We start from the raw sequence: 20,738 nt of genomic DNA, 5'->3' as shown, positions 1-20,738 counted from the left end.
CAGAACTTCTCGACTCACTTCATTGTTTCTCCTTCTGAGCAGCAGCAGCAGCAAGTGGAGATGCGCAGAGGTATTTCCAGCTGCTGCTGATCCCAGCTGGAGCCCAGCCTGCTGCCCAGTCCCAGCGGGAAGCTGAGCCCAGCCCGGGGAGCTCCCGCAGTGTCGGGAGCTCAGCGCACGCAGGGCCAGGCCCAGAGCCCCGGGCACGGCCGCCCATTGCGGGGCAGCGGCGCAGACGGAATGTCCTGCGGCCCAAACCTCCTGCTCCTGCCACACAGCGCCAGCGCTCTCCCCCTCCTCCTCCTCTCCCAGCACAGCACAAATTCCAGCCCGGAGGAGGCTTCCCCAGAGAGGGCTCAGGCTCCTGCTTCAGCCTCAGGGTCCCTGCAGAGGAACAGGGCATCTTTCAGGCACTTCCACAAGCTCTGGGTTCCCATTTCATGGGCAATCTGGGATGAAAATGGACTTGTTAGGAAGCACAAAAGCAGAGGGAATTGATCAGAAATTATTAGGATAAAATGACCCTTCTTATAGACAAAGTTCATCAACTCATTCCCTGCATTTCTCCTTTTCAGATTCTTCCAGTCATTTCCTGAGAGGTCCAGCATGTTCTGGTACTTTTCATGAACTGACTGAACTCATGAGTCATATCAATGCATGAGATGGAGAAGCATCTGAACTGAACAGTGAAACAAACTCCCTCTGTCAGCCCATTTTCATCTTCTAGCTCACTTTCCCTATGTCCACGGGCATGTTGGAATGATTATCCCACAGCTCTCCATTTCTGGCTGCAGGCTCTGGAGGTTCTTACTCTGCATTCAGTCAGGTTTGCATTCCCTAACAATTCCTGGTAGCCCATCATGTTTTCTGAGGGTAGAACAGTAACAATGAAAACCTCACCAATGGAACAACTGCCCAGCCCACAAGGAAAAGAAAGAACAAGCTGTCAAGTTCTTCAAATATTTGTCCTGCTTTGCTGCAAGGGTCGTGCTGCACGCACGGTGTGGAAAGCCAAGAGGAGCTTCATTTGGTGGCACATCTTGTGACAGAAGCTGCACCTCGTTCTCCAGGAAAGATTCTTGGAAAGAGCAAAGAGGACTGAGGAGCAGATGATGGGAAAACTGAAAGAGCTTTGAAGAAATTCAAAGAAAACAGAAAGAAACCATCTGAGATGTTTTACTCGATTTATTTTTATGCTCCCCTTTCCCATCTTGCACTACTTCTCCTTCCCATTAATTCCAAATGGATCTCACCTCGAAGATCCATGACTTGGCAAGTTGTAGACACTGTCAAATACCATGAGCTACACCCAGTTTGCCTTCCCCTGGTTTTCTTTGGAAAGCAATGCTGGAGAGGTAAGTGCAGTGCCTGGGTCACGTACAAATTCAGCACTCAGGGAATGCACTCTGATAGTGTTTGACCCTCAGCAGGGACAATGCACAGCAGGGACTGAGGGGATTCCTGTGCCACTGGGCAGGACTCCAGACTCTGGGTCTTGGCTGAACACGGCAAAGTTCCCGTGTTTGGACAGGCTCAGGGGCTGCCCCCGGGGAGCGCCTGGCTCGGCGCAGGGGCGAGTGGGCAACGGGCAAACGGACACGGGGACAAACGGCCCCAGCACTTCAGTTGCAGCGGCAGCAGCAGCAGCGAAAGCAGCAGCGAAAGCAGCGACTTTCCCGAGCCCCCCTTGCTTGTCCTCTCCCTCTCCCGCAGTCCCGCTTGTCCCGCAGTCCCGCTTGTCTCTCCCTCTCCCGGTCTCCCTTTCCCGGGGTCCCCTCCTCTCCCACTCTCTCCCCATGCCCGGTCGGGCCATGCCCCCAGCCCGGCCCCAGCCCCGGGCAGGGCTGCATCGTGCCTGGCCCCGGCCGTCCCGCCGCGTTCTCGCCTCCGGCCGGCTCTGGCCGTACTGGTGGTGGCACTGCTGGGCAGCCATCTGTGCCTGGGGTTGGGGCGGCATCGCCTCCCTTTGGCTCCGTCTGGCCGGAGCCTGGCCCCGGCCCCAGCGCCGGCCCCGGCCCCTCCCGGTGCCCGCGAAGGACACATGCAGCTCAGTCGCTCCCGCCGCCTCCGCTGCCGCTTGCCCGGCCCAAGCTCCACCACTCGGCAGCGCGGCCGCCGGCCCCGAGCCGCTGTTGCCCCGCTGCAGGGAGCGAATGCCTGGGGATGGCCGGCCCGGGGCGCTTGAGGGGCGCTCGGGGGCCGTTGCCGGCCCCGGGCCGAGCGCTGACAGCCGCGTCCCGCCGGCAGGGAAGGCGCAGCAGGGCCTGAAGGAGCAGTACCGGCTGGGCTCGCTGCTGGGGTGCGGCAGCTTCGGCAGCGTCTTCGCGGCCACGCGGCTCTCGGACGGCGCCCCGGTGAGCGGCGGGCGCAGGAGAAGGAGGAGGAGGGGGCGGAGGAGGAGGAGGGCGGAGGATGGGGCTGAGCAAGGCGGGCGGCAAACTCAGCCCGCTGCTTCCCTTGGCTTGCAGGTGGCCATCAAAAGCGTGCCCCGGAAGCGCGTCGGGCACTGGGGCGAGCTGGTGAATGAGCAGGGCCAGCGGGAGCAGCCGGGCCGTGCCGGGCGGGGATGAGCTGAGGCCCGACAGGGTGGAAGCCGCCAGGACGCCTCGAGGGAGAGCGGGCGTGGGGCCAGCGCAGGGCACAGAGCATCCCAGGCTGGCTGAGGGCTTCCCGAGCCCCAGCACGGCATCAGCCCCACTGACGGCATCGTGCTCCTCCCGCAGCCCGACGGCACCAGCGCACCCCTGGAGATCGTGCTGCTGGCCAAGGTGTCCACTGGCTTCCCTGGTGTGGTCCAGCTGCTGGAGTGGCTTGAGCTCCCCAACGACGTCTTGATGGTGCTGGAGCGCCCGGAGCGGTGTCAGGACCTGCAGCATTTCATTCGGGCACGGGGTTTCCTGCCTGAGGAGGTGGCACGGGAGCTGTTCCGCCAGGTGCTGGAGGCCGTGCGGCACTGCACCAGCTGCGGGGTCCTGCACAGGGACATCAAACCAGAGAACATCCTGGTTGACCTGGCCACCGGGCAGGCCAAATTGATTGACTTTGGCTGTGGCACCTACCTGCAGGACACAGCCTACACTCACTTTGCAGGTGAGCCCACACAGGGTGTGCTCCTGGTCCCAGCATCTCATGGCCCAACATCTCAGAGCCCAAGCTGGGTGTGGCAGTGGGGATTCTCCCTTCTGCAGCCCTTCATGGCACTGAGACTTCAGCCAAGTTGCTTTTGAGCAGGGCTGGGTGTGGAGCCAGCTTCCAGCCCTGCAGGCAGCCTTTGCCCACCACTCTGCCCAGGACTGGGGCTGGGGCAGCCAGCCCAGCAAAAACACCCGTGGGTGGGGGTAGCTGAAAGGCATGGTCTGAACCAGTGCCCCAGCCAGTCTGGTGTGCAGGTGAGAAAGGGCTTGGACTGCTCCACTCGCCTGGTTTGTTTTGGGTTCATAATGTTTTTTGGAGCAATGCAGGCATGGATTTTCCCCCAGCACTGAGTGGTTTCTTCTTTGTTATGGTGGGGCCTTGCCAGGGCTTCCACTGCCCTCTTCCAACCCCAGTGGCTTCTTTTCCAACCCCAAGTCGTTACACAAGTCCCAGGTGCTGGTGAGAGGGCAGTGCGTCACACCCCATGTGCCACTGGAGCAGGGATGCTGGGGCCAGGCTCTGGGAGCAGCAGCATCCCCCTGATGAACTCCATCTGTATTCCATAGGAACACGGTCATACAGCCCCCCGGAATGGACCCACTTTGGCTGGTACTATGGCAGGCCAGCTACCATCTGGTCCCTGGGCATCCTGCTGCACCAGATGGTCTGTAGGGAGCACCCTTTCAGGAAGAGCCAGAACATCAGCTGGGACCATCAGCTCTCGCTGCCACAAGGGCTCTCTCAAGGTGGATCCTCATCTCTGGGCACGGGGGAATACCAGTGCTGGGAGACAGCAGCGGGCTCGTGAGCATCCCGCTCTGGCAGCTGCTCAGGAGGTGGCACATGTCCTGCTCTCCTGCTCTCCTCCAAACCAGGGAATGGATGGGAAAGCTTAGGCCCAGCTCTGAGCACATCCAGCATGGCCTGGGCACGGGAATAGTGGGGCAAAGCCAACAGGAGCCTTCTCCAACTGACCAGCGGTTTGTGGTTTCTCTGCCCAGAGTGCCAAGATCTGATCAGGCGGTGTTTATCCATGCTGGACTTGGAAAGGCCCTCATTAGAAGAGCTGCTCTGTCATCCTTGGATGCAGGATATTCATCTGCCCTAGAAGAAGGGAGAGAGCCACAGGCACACTGTGATGCAGGGCCCTGGTAAGTTACAGCTCCACACATGCCTTGGCAGTCAGAAGCAAAGGAAGCCAGACTTTTTTTTCCTGCCTGTGTCACTGCCCAGGGCTCATCAGATGGGAACACACAGCCCTTGTGCTGGAGCTGAGCTGCTCTGCCCAGCACTGGTGGCCACCATCCGAGCTGGTTTTGCTTGTCCTGGTTTCCTGACAGCTGGGGCCTTGGGCAGAACCTGAGAGCCTGGTCTCACCCCAGGGAAGGAGAAGGAGCCCCTGGAGAAGCTGTATCAGGTGGGACTGCTGCTGCTGGAGACAGCGAGGATGACATCAAGGATGGCAACCTCTTCCTGGACCTGGCCACTGGCCAGCTGAAGATGATGGACTTTGGCACCTTCTCCAAAGCCAGGCTCCACAGCGAATTTACAGATGAGTCCACACCCAGGGGGATGCTCCCACATTTGGCCATTGCACAACCTGGCCGGGAACCAAAGGTTCACCCTTTGCTGGGGCAGATGCAGCTGATCCTTCAGTCGCCTGCCCAGCTGGTTTTGGCAGGGCTGGGGGGATGGGCTGGGCTGGGTACGAAATGGGAGTGGGCTCCTGGCCCTGCCAACAGCCCCCAGCCCCCACCGTGCCCCGGGCTGGGGCTGGGGCAGCCAGCCCAACACAAACAAACCCCATGGTGGGAGCAGAGGTGGCACTCCAGCACCTGTGCTGAGGCTGCTTTGCTGTGCAGGCAAGGAAGGGCTTGGGCTGCTCCACTGCCCTTGTTTGCTTTGGGATCAGCGTTATTGTGGGGGGCAGTGCAGGGGGGAAGGGAGAAAGCCTGGGCTTCCCTCACCCGTGTGTGGGTTTTTCCTTGCATGCAGGGGGTGGCCTTCCTTAAGCCCCACACAGAGAAGATTTTTTTAACTCTTTTCTTGTTTCCCCTTTTTGTCTGTAATCTATTTTCAATAATTTGTTGTTTGTTTTCCTAGATGAAGCCTTATAGGTTGGGTCCAGTCTGGATCAGGAAGTGCTTGAGACCAGCTGCAGTGTGGATGGGCCGTGCCCTTGGAGAAGGCTGAGGACATCGTTTGGGACCAGCTTTTCTTCCAGCAGGGGAGGGCGTGAGGTGGGTCCCCGTCTGCCTGGCATGGTGGGATCAGAGCTTCTGGGAGATGGCAGCGAGCACAGGAGCCTCTTGCTCTGGGCAGCTTCTGAGGAGGTGGATGTGCCCTGGCTGGCTGCAGGCTGGGCACATGTCCTGCCCTCCTGCCCTGCTGCCAAAAGCAGCAGTGATGGGCAGCTCTGGGCACCGCTCTGAGCACAGCCAGCATGGCCTGGGCACCGTGGGCAGCTGGGACAAGGGCACAGGAGCCTTCAGCTGACGGGTGGTTTCTGCTTTCTCTCCTTGCAGCCGGGCTCTGCAGATGCTGACTGCATGACTGATAAAATTATATTATCCCATTGGGAGAAGCTCCACCCAGGGGATGGAGCCTAGCATTCCTTCCTGGATGTAATCTGACAGTTGGAACACCACAGCACCTTTCCCACTGGATTCCCAGAGGAAGACCAGACCAATCCACACCACCACTGGATCTTCAAAGGAAAACTCCACCCTTCTACATGGTCACTGCTTTAACAGAACCTCACCTGTCTCTCCAGAAGAACTGCAGCCACCATTTAATGGGATTACTACCAACACCCTGACACACAGGGAGTCAGACCATATTCTGACTCTGCCAGTGTTGTTTTGTATTACTGCATTGTTTTTTTGGGTTTTTTTTTCCTTCCTACTAAAGAAGTTATTCCTTGTCCCATGTCTTTGCCTTAGAGCCCCTTAATTTCAAACTTATAACAATTCAAAGGGAGGGGGTTCACATTTTCCATTTCAGGGGAGGCTCCTGCCTTCCTTAGCAGACACCTGTCTTTTCAAACCCAGACAAACATAAATATCCTTGTTGGCAGTGTTTGATTGGCCAATAAATCCTTAAAAAGGTCTTGTAACTAGGAGTCTTGTGACCTTCTGAGCCTTGCGGTGGAGATGTGAGCCAAACTCATCCTTCCTGTCTATGTAGAAGAAAAAGAAATTGCAACAGCTAAAAAATTCAGAGGTCTGGTCTCTAACTCATTCCAAACTCCTTCAAGTCCCCTGAAGTGTGATTTAGCTACAAATAAATGACAAGGACTCTTATTGCTGGCTCTTTGACTCCAAACCAGCTGCTTCAGAAACTTTCACATAATCCTGTGTAGTTAGGTGCCAGAAATGTATCATTTTAAGAAACTTTCCCAACTGACTTGAATAGAGGTTTGTTTGTAGGGTATTTGAGGGGAAACCCTCCCAGCAGAGGTTTGAGCTTTGGGCTAGCTGTGTCCCTGCTGGCTGTGAAGTATACCATCAGCTGCAGGGGTTTCTGGGCTAAAAATATAATTGAGTCACGTTGAATTGCTCTTTTTGGCCTATAAAAGCTGGATCCACTTTCAGGGCAAATTTGGAAACCTCATCTCTGGGTGAATGGATGACCTAGGATTTTCCCAATTGCTGGGAACAGTTCCCCAGGTCCTTGGTGTAAAATGCGGCTCCCCAGCAAGTGCAGATCTGCAAGATGATAAACAATTTAGGCAATTGGTAATGATTCTTTCTAAATAGCTCTCTCTCTCTCTTATAGTACTTATTTAGGTGCACTATCTTGCTTGTTTTTGCTTGTCACAAAAACCGAGCACACATTTTTATTGAATTTATCATCTTACACTGTGGTTCTTTCTTATTGACAGTAAAATAAGAACATTATTTCCAGTGGTGTGTCCATTAAATCACCTCTGTTCATTGTCAGAACACCAGGAGGCCCCTGAGGAGCCAGGGCGGTGGGAAGCCCTGAGGAATTGGGTGTCAGAGGCCACAAGCAGCCCCAGGCAGCCGCCTTGTCCCTGGCACCCGGCTGCTCTGGTGCTTTCCCAGAGCGTCTCCCAGGCCTGCGGCAGAAGCCCTCGAGGCCGGGCCTCAGCAGGAGGGTGGGGGCACCCCCGAGGTGCCCAGGCTGGGCTGGCTGGGGACAGGGAGGGCAAAGCTCCCCTGCTGGGGCATGGGATGAGGTAGTGGGAAGTCAGAGAACCTGAGGTTTTACCCCCCAAATGTTCTGTCTTTGCCCTAACATTTCCCTCAGGTTTTGTCACAAAATGATCTCTATGTGTCCTCTAGAAATTACTCAGACTTCTCCTCAAAAGTAATTTTGTCCCCTAGAGATGACCTCAAATCTTCCTGCTGAAATGTCCACCCACTACATGTACTCGACAGATGACCTCCAATTTCATTATTCTCACAGTCCAGTGATTATCTCAACTTGAAAGCCCAAATGTTCATTGCGTGCCCTACAGGTGACACCAGGCAATTCCAGCATTCCTGTGCTGTGAAGTTCTCTTGCTCTAAGCTACTGCAGCTTTACCCCTCTCAAAGTGAAACACTCCCTAGTCCTGAGACAACACTGCCCCATCCTCCTTGGTGTGTATGAGCACAGGGCAGCCCAAGGGCAGCTCCCCTATGGCTTCTGGAAGGCCGCCCGGCACCTGGCCCCGAGGGGCGGCCACAGTGGGTTGGAGCTCCCGCCCGCGGCTGAGGGGACCAGCAGGGCGGGGCCGCCCGCACCTGGGCGGGAAACGCTCCCTGCGGCGGGGAGCGGGCGGCGGCGGCGCAGCGGGGACCGGCCCGGCCCTGCCGTGTCCCTCAGGGCGAGCCCACGTCCCCTCAGCGGCCCTGGTGTCTCTTCAGCGAGCGGCATGTGTGCTCGGCGACACGTGGCGTGCCTGTGTCCCCTTCAAGGGACGCTCAGGTTCCCTCAGGAACACCGACGTTGTACGCTGAGGGACAAGACAGACACCCACCTCCCCTCAGGGACTCTCATGTGCCCTCAGTGGCATGCTGGGCATCTGCATGCCATTCAGAGACCTTCATGACACCTCGGCCACACATGGGGCATCTGCCTTCCCTTCAGTGACACATAAGGCACCTGCAACCTGCTGGGGAAGCCTCAAGTCTGCTCAGTGACCCATGTGTGCCCTCAGCACTGGGACACCCACCTTTCCCTCAGTGACCCTCACGTCCCGCCAGCAAATCAAGAGGCAGCAGCCATCCTGTAGGTGACTCAGAGCAAGTGCAGTGGGTCATGGTGGCCAGGGCCCAGCAGCAGGCAGAAAGCCATCAGAGCTGGGGGAAAGGCTCTGCTCTGCTTACAGCGTGGGCTGAGGGCCGGGAGAGCTCCATTTCCCCCTTTGAAATGTTGGAGACAGGGCCTTTCCCCCTTCTTATAGGGCTGCCTCTCTCTGCAGGCAGCCAAAGGAGCACGATGGCAAAAGGCCAAGCACAGCAAAGCAAAGAGCCAGCCCTGCACACACAGGGAGGTGGCCCAGTGCAAAGCCAGTGTGGCACCCTGAAGGTGCCACACTACCATGTGTCCCTGCCCTGGGAATGCCAGGAATGCCCTGTCCAGGCCTTTCTGAGGCCCCTCTGGGCTCAAAGCTGCTGTTCTTCTGGCTCAACGGCACCTAAAGCTCAGAGCTCAGCCTCCCCCACAGCAACAGCCTCCCCCACAGGAACAAGACTCAGCAAGCAGGCAGTGGAGCTCAATGCCTAAGGCTGAGGGGCCCAGTCTCAAGCACAGGGAGGGCACACGCCCAGCCCCACAACTCCTGGCCCCACAGCCCTGAAAGGCCGGGACCAGGGTTCCATGCCTGATTCCAGGAGGTCCCTCCAACCGCCCACTGAGGAAGCGCCAGAGCAGCCGGGTGCCAGGAACAAGGCGGCTGCCAGGGGGCTGCTTGCGGCCTCTGGCACACAATTGCTCATGGCTTCCCAGTGCCCCAGCCCCTCAGGGTCTCCCCCAGCCCAGCCAAACTGCCCGGCAGCAGCGCCGCAGCCCCACAGCAGCTCCAGAGGAGCCCCATCCAGAGGCACCTCGGAGCCCTCAGCAACGCAGTGAGCAGCACACAGGCAGGAGGACACAGATAGCGGTGCCTACCAGGGACAGGGCTTGTGGCCATCTCCAGGCACCGCTCTCGCAGGGATCCCCACAGCTCCAACCCCTGCCCAACTGTTCTGCTGGCACCACAAAGGCTTCAGCAGAACCACCAAAGGCCAAAAGGCTTCGGGCCATTTTTCCTGCAGCACTGCACACCTGGGCAGCTCACTGAGCACAAGCACCCTTTTCCCCTCTTCTTCAATGCCCTGCAGGTCCTGGCAGCAAAAGAAAGATCCTGGGTGTCTGTCTATTACAACACATCTTATATTTATATACTAAAGAAAAACAAAAAGAAGAAAAGAACAGTCTTGAACAAACTGAAAATCTCTGCTGGCTCAGGTGGCCCCAGCAGACAGAGCCTCTGGGCTCATCTCTGTGCAGAGCTCCAGCAGCGCAGGCAGCTGAGCCCCAGCAGACGAAGCCTTGTCCTCCATGGCCCACGGAGCTCACCATGCAGATTCCTGAAGGTGGAATATCGAGGTCTGTCTAATGCCCTGAGGATATGCCAAGTTTGAATTGACAGGCTGCTGACAGAGGGGCTGATGTCATTTGCCATTACTTCCAGGGCTGTAACAGAGAGGAACAGAGCCATGGTCAGATGCCACATCTGCAGGGAGCTGAGGAGAGCGCCCTGCCAGGGCCATCCCGGCCCGCACTAGCCATGGCCAGGATGGAGAAGGGTCCAAGGGGATCAGCCCAAAGAGCAGCCATGAATCCCCCACATGGCCCTTAAATCTCAGTGTGCTCCACCCAGGCCAGCCCTCGTCCGCACAAGGAGCAGAGCCCTCCACAGCCGGGACAGTGCTTGCAGCTTTCCCCTTGCCAGCCCCCGCTGCCAGCCTGCTGCCCTCACTCACCACTGTAGATAAGCTTCAGCTCTTGATACTTCCCCGTCAAGCTCCGCCCGGCCATCCCTGGGAACACAGAGCCTGTCACAGCCCCAGCGGCACAGCATTCTGCCAGCATTGCTGCCGGCACTGTGGCTACACGCCCTGCTGGCCCGGCAGGGCTCAGCCCAGCCTTTGCTTCACGCTGCCGCCCCAGGGCACGGCTGGGAGAGGGCGGCAGCAGCGCCGTGGCCAGGCAGGGCTCCATGGCGCCGGGCCCGGGTGGCGCTGACGTGGCAGCAGGTGGGGCTGGGGCCGAGCTACGGAGGGCTGGGGAGGGAGCCTGGGCTCGTGGCTCACCTATGAACCTGATGGCCGCTACTCGCAGGGACTCCTGTGGGCTCTGCAGGTAGGGCAGGGCCCGGCGCAGGTGCTCGGCCGCTCTGCCCTCATCGTCTGCCAGCTGGAGAGAGCGGCAGGAGGGAAGGGTTGGTGAGGGCTCAGCCCCTTGGCTGGGCGCTGCCTGTGTCCAGCCTCGGCCTCCCCTGCCTGGACAGCCCTGAGGCGCGGCCAGCAGCTGCTGGTGCCGGGCTCTGGAGGGGACAGAGGGCCAGCTGCTGCCCGGGGAGCCGCGGTGCCGGCCCGCCCCACAGCTCCACTGGGCCAGGGCTGCATCGGCGCCTGGCTGGGGCCCACAGGAGCCTGGAGAAGAGCCCGCGCGGCCTCTGGGTGCAGCAGCGGGCAGGGGCACAGCTGCCAGCCCCGCACTCTGAGCACCGCACTCAGGGGCCTTCTCCAGGCTGAGGCTGGGGCTTGCAGGCTGTCCTTACTAGGCAGTTGGCGAAAATCCAGAGTTTCTCCTTCGTCACCAGTTTTTCTAGATCTTTCCTCTTCAGGAACTTGAGCAAACAATGTAGCGTTTCCTTAGAAGCCTGGAGAGTAGCAGAGACACAGAAATGGCCCCACAGCCCAGGGCGCAGGACTCACATTCCTGTGCCAAGGCCTGGAGGAGGCTGCAGCCCAGCAGGCGCCAGGGCAGGAGGCAGCCGAGCCCCCTGCCAGGGGGACAGCAGCAGCCCACGAGTCCTCACCTGTGCCACACGCCGATTCCCATCATGGCAGTGGAAGAAAAGTGGGAGCAGGCTGTGGCTCACTTGTGTCTTCAGGGCCTTTATTTTCTTTTCCAGTGGAAGAGTCAGCAATGTTTGGAAGAGCAATATGGAGAGCTGCTGCACCTGGCTATTATTCTGAATGAAGAGAGGAAAAGAAGACCTCGGCATGGGCTGCAAGGGGCTCAGCTGGGTGCAAGCCTGCAAATCCACAGGGCACCAAGTGTCCAGGCAGCACCCAGTGGCTGTGGCTGGGCGCACAGAGCCTTACATGGTCAAAGAGAGGCGGGAGTGCCTCAGCCAGCTGCAGTGCGATCAGGCTGGGTATTGGCGTGTCCTTGTCCAAGATTATAAAGCTGAGTACCATGACCTTTATCTTAACTATCTCTCCATCTTCATCCCACAGGAGCCTCACAAGTCCTTGAGTCAGGCTCCACATTTTTCTGGTCTGTGTGGATCACAAGTTTATGAAATTCCACCCTGCTGGTGCAGGGCCTAGAGGCCAAATGCCTGTCCCAAAGCACTCGGGCAGCTGAAGGGGAGGCAGGAGAGCTGGGAGCAACTGCCCCAGCACCCAAAGCCCAGCCAAGCCCAAGCGACTGCATTCCCCAGTGCAGCTTCAGCTGCTGCCCCCTTCTCACCATCAAGGGATTGTCAGTGAGCCTGAGGAGGGCCTTGAATGCCAGGAGACGCCTCTCCCTGCACTCGCTCTTCAGGTACCGTGAGAAGATTTGCAGGACTCTGTCAGCATCGCATTCCCTCAAGCCCAGGAACTCGAGGACCTGAAAGGCACAGGGCAGTGACAGGGGACCTGGCCGGCAGGAGCCCAGAACTGCACAGGGCTGGGCCCAGGCAGCAGCACAGGGCGCGGGCACCGTCCCAGGCAGCTGTGGCTCCGAGAGGGCAGAGAGCTGGGAGGCAGCTGAGCGAGGCAGTGCTGGCCATCAGGCTCACCTCCACAAGGAATGCCAGGGCGGGCAGATCCCAGCGTGGCTCCTGTGTGCTGAGCAGCCGGAGCAGGTAACGAAAAATCCGGGAACAGGAGGGGAGGGAGACACAGCACATCTCCCTGGCAGGAGAAAAAGGAACCAAGACTGTGAGCCAGGGGGACAAATGTTTCCCAGGACTGACTCACAGAGGTCTGGTCTTTCCCCAGCATCCTGCAAGTGCACCTGGGATATTTCGGAGGTGGCTCCTTTTGTCCACCCTCCTCTCCCAGCCTTTTCCAGTCTGCTTGGCCGTCCCTCAGTGACAAGGCCCTCTGGGCTACAACCAGGGGGACTATGTGGGGCACCTGGACACAGAGCACAAATGTCAGAGGCAGTGAGGAGAAGGGGGTCTCACCTGGCCAGCAGACCCACGGCATAGTGGCTGGTGTCAACAGAGAGCAGCGTGTCGCAGCCACACCTGTGTTCCATTGCCACCACCACATCCTCCTGTTGCGTTCGGCAGAGTAGGGACTTCAGGGTCTGCACTGCAAACCTGCATGCAGAGCAAAGCCCAGGTCACACTGGCAGCACTGGCTCCTTCACCAGCCACGTGGCAGGGACAAGAGGAGTGGGATGGAGCACCTGTTGGGGCTGGTGGCAAGGCCATGCTCTTCCTGGCATCCCATCCAGAAGGTATCGACCTCCTCTGGCACATCCAGAGTGCTGAAGAACACTTGGAAGAGCAGATGCACAAAGAGGCGGGGGAAATACGCCGTCACCACACATGGGACACAAGGCTCCTGGAGGATCTTCCACATCACCACGGTTGCCTGCAAAGGACAAAGTCCCCCAAGACCGTGCTCAGTGCCGAGGTGTCCGTGTGGCAGGGCCCAAGTGTGGCAGGGAGAGGCCCGGAGAGACGCAGGGGGAGCACCGGGCCTGGTGGGCCTGAAGCTGGGCCAGGTTTCAGGCGAGTGCCTGAGGCAGGGAGATACAGTGGGGGAAGGAAGATGGAGAGCTGCTGGAGAGGCAGCCTTGAGGCCAGCAAAGGCCAGTTGCAGAAACTCACAGCCAGGGCAAAGACACCTGTTTTGTCCCCATCCGAGGTGCACGTGCTGTGCTCTGGCCAGCTCCCCAGCACATCCAGGAGTATCAGCTGTGCCAGCTCCGCAGTCCTGGCTGAGCCCATGATGGTCTTCCACATGGCCATGGAAGCTCTATGGGGTTAGAGCTCTGTCTCAGGGGGGTCTCAGACACAGCACCATGGCCTGGGCGTCTCTAGGGGCCCAGGTGGACCGCTGGTTCTGCCTCTGCCCACTGGCCCTTGCCAGCAGCACTCGGGCTCAGGGGCTGACACGCCAGGGCTGGCAAAGGGAGCAGCCAGAGGGCCCTGGAACTCTCTGTTGGTCAGACACCTGCAACAGGCTGTACAGGCTGATGGGCTGGGGAGCCCTGAGCCCTCTGGGCAGGTGGGCCCCATACCTGTCACAGGACGGGGACACACGCAGGAGCGTCATTACTGCATCATTTGGCTGTGCTTCGGTGAGATCCAGCAGGGGCTTGTCCAGCCTGTGCTCCACAGAATCATTGGCCATGATCCGCTGGTGGATGTACCTGACCAGGGCGGGCACCTGGAGAAGGCACAGGGAGATTTTGAAAGCTGCCAGAGGGAGGAATGTCCCCAGCTTCCCCAGAGAAGTGCTGCCCTTCCCACCACACTGCCATGTGGCCTCAAATGCTCACAGGGACCAGCAGGCGTGGCTTGGGAGGCCAAGCAATTCCTGGGAGGATCAAACCCTGGCCACAGGCTGCTTACTTGCTTTGGATTGTAAAAAACTTCCTCTACAAGCATACACAGGAGGGCAGCAATGGTCTCATGTTTGAGGACCTCTGAATGTGCTCTAAGGCCAATGCCCATGGCCCTGGTCTCTTCCTGCCGAATGCTCTTGATGAATTTGCAGATGAACTGTAGGAGAAGGTCAAGAAGCCAGGGGTATTCCATGGAGTGCTGCACACACCGTGCTCGGCTGAGCAGGGACAGCAGGCCCAGCCCAGGTGGGGGTGGCTACAGGTACCTGCGCTGTTCTGCGGAAGCGGCCACGGCTGGATTCCTGCTCTTGTGTGAGCTCCAGGGCTGGATCGGGCAAAGAGCAAGCACAGGCAGAGCTGAGGGCATGCGGGAGGGGCTGGAGAACAGAGCCCAGCCCTGCTCTCCCCAGGCAGGGAGAGCCCCGGGATGCTCCAGGGGGATGGAGCACGGCTACTGCAGGGTGTCTGCCCAGCGACTCTTCCATCCTGTCCATAGGCATGTCCCCAGGGGGTGGCATGGCATGGCATGGCATGGCATGGCATGGCATGGCATGGCATGGCATGGCATGGCATGGCATGGCATGGCATGGCATGGCATGGCATGGCATGGCATGGGGTCAAGCTGGCTCCAGGCACCAGTCCTGTGGCCGAGCTCTGCCACTCACCCTCCTGCTGTGGATGGAATGGCACCACCTCTTCAGTCTCCTCTGCTGGGGCAGCTCCAAGGCCTTCTTCCTCCCCTTCCACCCAGGCCAGCTTGGGCACTTTTGGGCGTCTCTGCTCCATGTCAGTGACTGGAGCTACTTGCAGGAGAAATGCCTTGGAAAAGCTCCGCGGCACCAAGTCCCACGCTCTGCCCTTGAGGGCAGTGCAGAATAGAAGCTTCGGACGGCCACGGGTCAGCAAGTCCTGTGGTCTGGCCTCGAGGTCAGCTGCAGGAACAATGCCTCGGAAAGGCTCTGAGTCAGACACGATCGAACGCGCTGTGCGGGGGCTCCTCACGGCACTGCTCTGTGCTGTCCTGTCCCGTTGCCTGCTCCGAGCACTGTGGCCTGCTCTTGTCACCACCAGCTCCTATGTCACCACGTGTCACAAAGAGCCCTTGGACACCCCTTCTGTGCCATGGTTACCATGCTGCACCGTGTCACAAAGGGCCCCTGCACACACTGCCCCCTGCCCTGGGGCTGCCCCCAGCTGAACCAAAGTGGCCCAGGCTGGAAGGAATCTCTCACCCCAAGTGTTTAAGGCAGCCCAACAGGGTCTTTAGGAACAGCTCAGACCATCAGCAAACGGTGCCCTGCTCTCTGGGCTCAGGGCAGCAGAAGGAGACCCCAGGGCTGCTGAGGCAGCCGCTCTGGGAAGGGCACGGGGCCTTCCACAGAAGCTGGCATGGCCTCCTTGGGACACGTCCCAGCTGGGGGCCATCCTAAACCTGTGGGTGTGACATGGACAGGGAACGTGTAGGCCAGGGCACAAATGCTGCTCTGACCCCTGGGCCTGGGGAGCACTGACATCAGCAGGTGTGGCAGAGTCCCTGCCCAAGCAGACCTGCCACCCCCTGAGCCCTGACAGCGCTGGTGCCCATCTCCTGCTCCAGAGACCTGTGCCCCCGGGGGGCTTCTGTGCCAGAGGGAACCAAAGCCAATGTGCATTGGGGGCTGTGCTCCTTCCTGCAGGGGCTGTTGGCAAGAGCACCTGGAGCAAATGCTGGCAAGACTTGGTCAGAAGCTCTCACTCCATGCTGAAATTATTTTCTATTGAAGTAATTTCCTTTAGCACAGAAACACCTTAGTGGTGAAGGCACAGAAGAATCTGGCGTTTAAGACTCCTCACTTCAGGAAAGCTTTACTTCCCATTGCTCAACTCAAGGAGTTCCAAAAAGTTGCAAACTTCCCCAATTCATTGGGATGGCCTGAGAAGGTGAAGAGTTGGAATTTTGATTCCCATCCCAAAGCAGCAACTCATTTGCCCTAATGTCATCCACTGAGAGTCACTTTACAGAACATAACACTACACAGAGGCAAAAAAAAGGCCATTCTTTGGTTTGCAAATGGTTTTCTATGAAGGCATGATAATATCCTAATTCTCTTAAGGAAAAAAAGCTGTCCAGAAATGAAAGTCCACTCAGTGTTACAAAAGTAGCCCAAACAAATGAGTAGATGGCAAAAGGGCTAATCCTCCCCCTGGTAGAGATATCTAAGTGGCCAGTAAAGTACAGCTCTCCCTTCTTGTTCCCTGCAGGAGAATCAGGACCATGAACAGGAAGAGTCACAGATATTCTTTCTGCCCTCCATAACCAAAGCTGTGCCAAACCACAGATGCTGCCTTCAAACTGATACAAATTCCAGCCTAGACCTCTCACCTTCCAGACAACTCCTTCCCCAACACTCCACCAATACCAACCTCCCCAAACTCCCACCCAGAAGCCCTCAACACCCCACCAGGGCCCCCAGCTGACCCCGTCCCTCCACAGAGCTTTCCCACCCTCCAGCTGACGCCCTGGTTCCCTGCAGGAGCCGTGGGATGGCACTCAGGAGGATCTGCTCCAAGGCCTTCCCCGGTGGCAAGCTCAGGCTGCCAGGCCTGGGGTTCCTGGATCACCCTTCCCACCTCACTGGGAGCTCCCAGGGAAGCACTTTCCTTGAGAAGCAAGCTCCAAAGGCATTTCCCCAAATGTGTAGATTTCCTGGGGAACACCAACACACTCTTAAGAAAAGCTGGCAAGGCTGAATGACTTCAGGTCCTTTCAGGACAGGCACTCCAGCTCTAGCTCCTATTCCCCCAAGTGTGTTTCCAGGTGGAGGTTCAGGGGTGCAGCCCCAGGCCCTCTACAAACACAAGGTGCCCGCTGCCTCTTCACCTGCCTCAACTCCTGCCTGCGCTCACGGCAGGAAAACCAGGCTGTTCCCAGCCAGAGCCCAGAGCCCTGTCCCCACAGGATGCTCTTGCCAGAACCTTCCAGAACTCTCTGCTGTGCACGCAGAGCTTTTCATGCCCGCTCCCAATAGGCTTTGGAATGCAGAGCACACCCTGGCTGGCTCTGCCACCAGCACGCCCCAAACACAGGTGGAGGAAGAAGCAGCAGGGGTTGTTTCGCGGCCATGCCCAAGAGAAACTGGAAAGGTGCCCTTGCTCTGGTCTCACTTGGTTGGCTTTCTGACTGAGTCTGAGCCTGGGGCTGCCATTCCTTGGTTGTGGGGACAAGAACCACACCCGGGATCCCAGCACTGCCATGCAGCGCTCCAGGCACTGGCACGATCATGCGTCTGAGTCTCGGGCACCATGCTGCTACTTCATTTGCTCTTAGGCACACCCAAAGCTCTCTGTTGAGCCCACATGGTCTCTGGTTCTGCCCTCTTCCTCATCCTGTGCAGGGATGGAGCTGTGCAGTGCTTTCAGGAAGGTGTTCTTGAAACCTTCCAGCATTCCAAGCTCCTTTGCCCTCCATGGATGCTTGCCATGGAATGCCTCACAGCTGGGTTCCGAGCATCCTCAGCTTGGCTCTTCCAAAGTCCAGGGGCTCCAGGGGGCTCAGCAAGGTCTGTACCTCCACAGCGTCATGGAAATGGACCTTCAGCACAGGGACCCTTCCAGCCTGATCTGCCCTCGTTCCTCTGTGTCTGTGCACAAAACACGGCGTGGAAGAGAACACCAGGAGGGGCCTGTGTGTCCCAGGGCTCTGGATTTGCATCGCTCCAGCTCCACAGAGATGTGGGTAAAGTGAAGAAGCCAAATAGTTTATTAATGGAAGGCGAAGCAAAGGGATGAGCTGGGAGGGACGAAAGGGGATGGGCAGGGTCTGAGGGCTGGAGGGAGGGAGCTGTCATCAGGGAGGGAGAAGGTGGGAGCTATGGGAGCTTCCCACAGGCTCAGCTGTGCCAGTCATCAGCTGTGCCTGGAGCTCCAGCTGGTCTCCTCTGGTCTCCAGGTGCTTTCACCTTCCAAGGGATCTGGAGGTCTTAAAGAGACACTGGTTCTTCTGAGCCAGGAGATGAAAGTAGTTCTGCAGCTCTTCCATCAAACATCATCTGTATAAATGTGCTTATATGGGAAGGGATGTCGTTTCCACTCAGGCCTTGAAGGGCTGGAAGAGAGAGGAACAGAGCCACAGCCAGAACGTGGATGTGCAGGAATCCAAGGAGACCTTCCTGCCAGGGCCATCCCACCCAGCTCTTGCCATGGCCACAAGACAGGAGGGGCCAAGGGGATCAGCTGCAAGGTGCTGGCCATGAATCCCCTCACCCATGTCCCTGAAATCTCTGTGTGCTCTGCCCACGCCACCCTCATCCACACAAGGAGCAAAGCCCACTGCAGCCAGGGCAGGGATTGCAGCTCCCTGCCCAGGCATTGCAGCTCACCCAGCCAGCCCCTGCTGACAGCCCGCTGCCCTCACTCACCCTCGTGGAGGGCCTGGAACTCTTCCTTCTGCCCCATCAGGAGCAGCCTGGCCCTCCCTGGGAACACAGGCTAACCATATCTAAGGCTGCTGTGGCTGTTATCCAGTTTGTTTTATGGCCTAATAAGGTGAGAAATTAATGGATTTTTAACTTCCTCTGGAAGGCGAGCACATGGATTCAGAGCTATGACACACTAACTGTGTGTTTTTGGGGTATTTTAATAATGGTACTTACTGTGAGGAAATGACATTGGGGTAGACTTTCTCTCAACCCTTCACCCAGCTCTTTGGGTCTGCCCCATCAGTTTTCAAAGGGTTCAGATCCACTCTAAATGCTAATGATATCATAGAGTGGTTGTTTTTGCTGATAGGCCTGTTCTATTTAGCATTCAGAGATAAGGGAAGATTAACCTGGAAAACTACGCTGACACCTACCCCAGAGACAAGGGATGCTGCTGCCCCAGAGCCTGACCCTGCCCCACAGCCCACCTCAGAAATGAACCACCCAGACTGAGTGGGGGTACTGGTGAAGGAGATGGGCCAGATGCTGAAGGAGTACATTTCCCCAGCTGGTGAAAACCCTCCCCCTGCCTCAAAGAGGGAGAGTCTGATGGTGCAGCAGTGGAACCCACAGATGTTACAACCATCCAGGTTCCAGCTGAACTGCAAAGGCAGTCACAGCCAGCAGCAGTCGCTCCTGCAGAAACAAGGAGGTCTAAGATGAAATCAGAGCTTCAAGGAAAGGATAAGAATGGAGGGCCCTCACAACCCACAGGGGAGCCAGTGGTTGAGATCATCACTGAGTCCCTGATGTACGAAAGTCCCTGTGGATGAACTGCACAAGGACATTGTACGCCAGGGATGTGAGGCTTATACAACCTGGTTACTCCGGGTCGGGGACCTTATGGTCACAGGCGTGCAACTGGATGGTGGTGAGGTAAGGAATTCGGGACCCTTGACCCAGGACTCCTGTATGAATCAGGTATTTGTATCGGATCCAGGGTCCCTTTCCCTCTGGGAGCTGCTTATAATGAGTGTCAGAGAGAGGTTTCTCCACAGGGAGAGAATGCAGGAGCACCACCATAGAATGTGCTGGAAGACCCTCGAGGAAGGGATCCAACAGCTGAGAGAAGTGGCAGTATTGGAGGTACTCTTTGGGAGGGATGGACAGCATGACAATGACCCTGACAAAATCAGGTGCACAGGGCAAATGCTGTGGAGTCTGGCAGATCTGGGGCCATCTCAATACACCACCTTCATTGCTACGATTAATGCCGATACCAACCAAAAGACAGTGGGCTCTGTCGCCAACAAGCTTAGAAATTGTGAGAGTATAATCAATGGCCCAATGCAGGCTCATGTCTCTGCTATTATTAAGAGCCTACAAGAAGAGATGAGGGTGGAGGGAGGAAGAACAGTTCCCACATGGCACCAGTGTGAGTCACAGGCCCCAAAGTCACAGCCCAGCGTTCCCCAGCTAGAGAGAGAGGCTACACCCCAAGGGCTGACCTGTGGTTCTTTCTGTGTGACCATGGGGAAGACGTGGGAAGGTGGGATGGGAAACCCACTTCTGTCCTGGCAGCACGGTGCGTCAGCTCAAGGAGGGAAACACTAACGGAGGGAGTTCCACTAAAGTGAAGGTAGCCTCAACCTCCCATGTCCAAGCTACCAGGTATGATCTGTCAGATCCCCTTGAAGGAACCTCTACCGTGTATGCCCAGGAAAGACATAATAACCAGGGTTAGAGGGGCCCTGCCTCTAGCTGGGAAGAGGCACAGCCAAACCAGGTCTTCTGGACGGTGTGCATCAGATGGCCTGGCACATCATAGTGACAAAAATATGATGCCTTGGTTGATACTGGTGTGCAGTGTACCCTGATACCATCAGTACATGTTGGGGCAGAATCTGTTTCCATTGCTGGGGTGATGGGGGAAATGGCAGCAATTTACCCTGTTGGGAGCCCAGGTGAGCCTGACTGGGAAGGACTGGAAGAAACATCCCATTGTGACTGGCCCAGAGGCCCCGTGTATTCTGGGCATAGACTTCCTCCAGAATGGCTATTACAGAGAACCAAAGGGACTCAGGTGGGCTTTTGGCATAGCTGCTGTAGAGGCAGAGGACATTAAGCAGCTGAACACTCTGCCTGGACTATCAGAAAACTCATCTACAGTAGGACTCCTGAACGTGGAAGAGCAGCAAGTGCCAATTGCCATCTGGACAGTGCACTGCCAGCAGTGTCAGATGAATCAAGATGCTGTGATCCCCATCCACAAAATGATCTGTGAGCTGGAGAGCCAAGGGGTAGTCAGCAAAACCCACTCACCCTTCAACAGCCCCACTTGCTCTGTGTGCAATTCTGACAGAGAATGGAGATTGACTGTGGACTATCATGGCTTGAATGAAGTGACTCCAC

General features: G+C 57.5%; 2 protein-coding genes across 2 annotated transcripts in view; both read left to right on the top strand.

Moving 5' to 3' along the window:
- Window positions 1–20,738, top strand: part of LOC132334522 (low affinity immunoglobulin gamma Fc region receptor III-like) — a 93,832-nt gene that overhangs the window by 36,743 nt on the left and 36,351 nt on the right. The gene's annotated exons all lie outside the window — the stretch shown is intronic.
- LOC132334500 (serine/threonine-protein kinase pim-1-like) lies at window positions 1,812–4,243 on the top strand. The gene is made up of 5 exons (XM_059860614.1): window positions 1,812–2,354; window positions 2,469–2,519; window positions 2,724–3,090; window positions 3,702–3,881; window positions 4,137–4,243. Exons 1-5 carry the CDS (start codon window positions 1,812–1,814, stop codon window positions 4,241–4,243), a joined length of 1,248 nt encoding a protein of 415 aa, XP_059716597.1.

The sequence above is a fragment of the Haemorhous mexicanus genome, chromosome 16 (assembly GCF_027477595.1).
Source record: "Haemorhous mexicanus isolate bHaeMex1 chromosome 16, bHaeMex1.pri, whole genome shotgun sequence".
NCBI lineage: Eukaryota > Metazoa > Chordata > Aves > Passeriformes > Fringillidae > Haemorhous > Haemorhous mexicanus.
This window is presented reverse-complemented; position numbering and strand designations above follow the sequence as displayed.

What these genes read in the sequence shown, in the direction of transcription:
- LOC132334500 (XM_059860614.1), top strand. Translation starts at nt 1,812, where the DNA reads ATGCCCCCAGCCCGGCCCCAGCCCCGGGCAGGGCTGCATCGTGCCTGG. An exon ending in TCGGGCACTGGGGCGAGCTG is followed by an intron (nt 2,520 to 2,723) that starts GTGAATGAGCAG and finishes CTCCTCCCGCAG; the next exon opens with CCCGACGGCACCAGCGCACC. An exon ending in AGCCTACACTCACTTTGCAG is followed by an intron (nt 3,091 to 3,701) that starts GTGAGCCCACAC and finishes TGTATTCCATAG; the next exon opens with GAACACGGTCATACAGCCCC.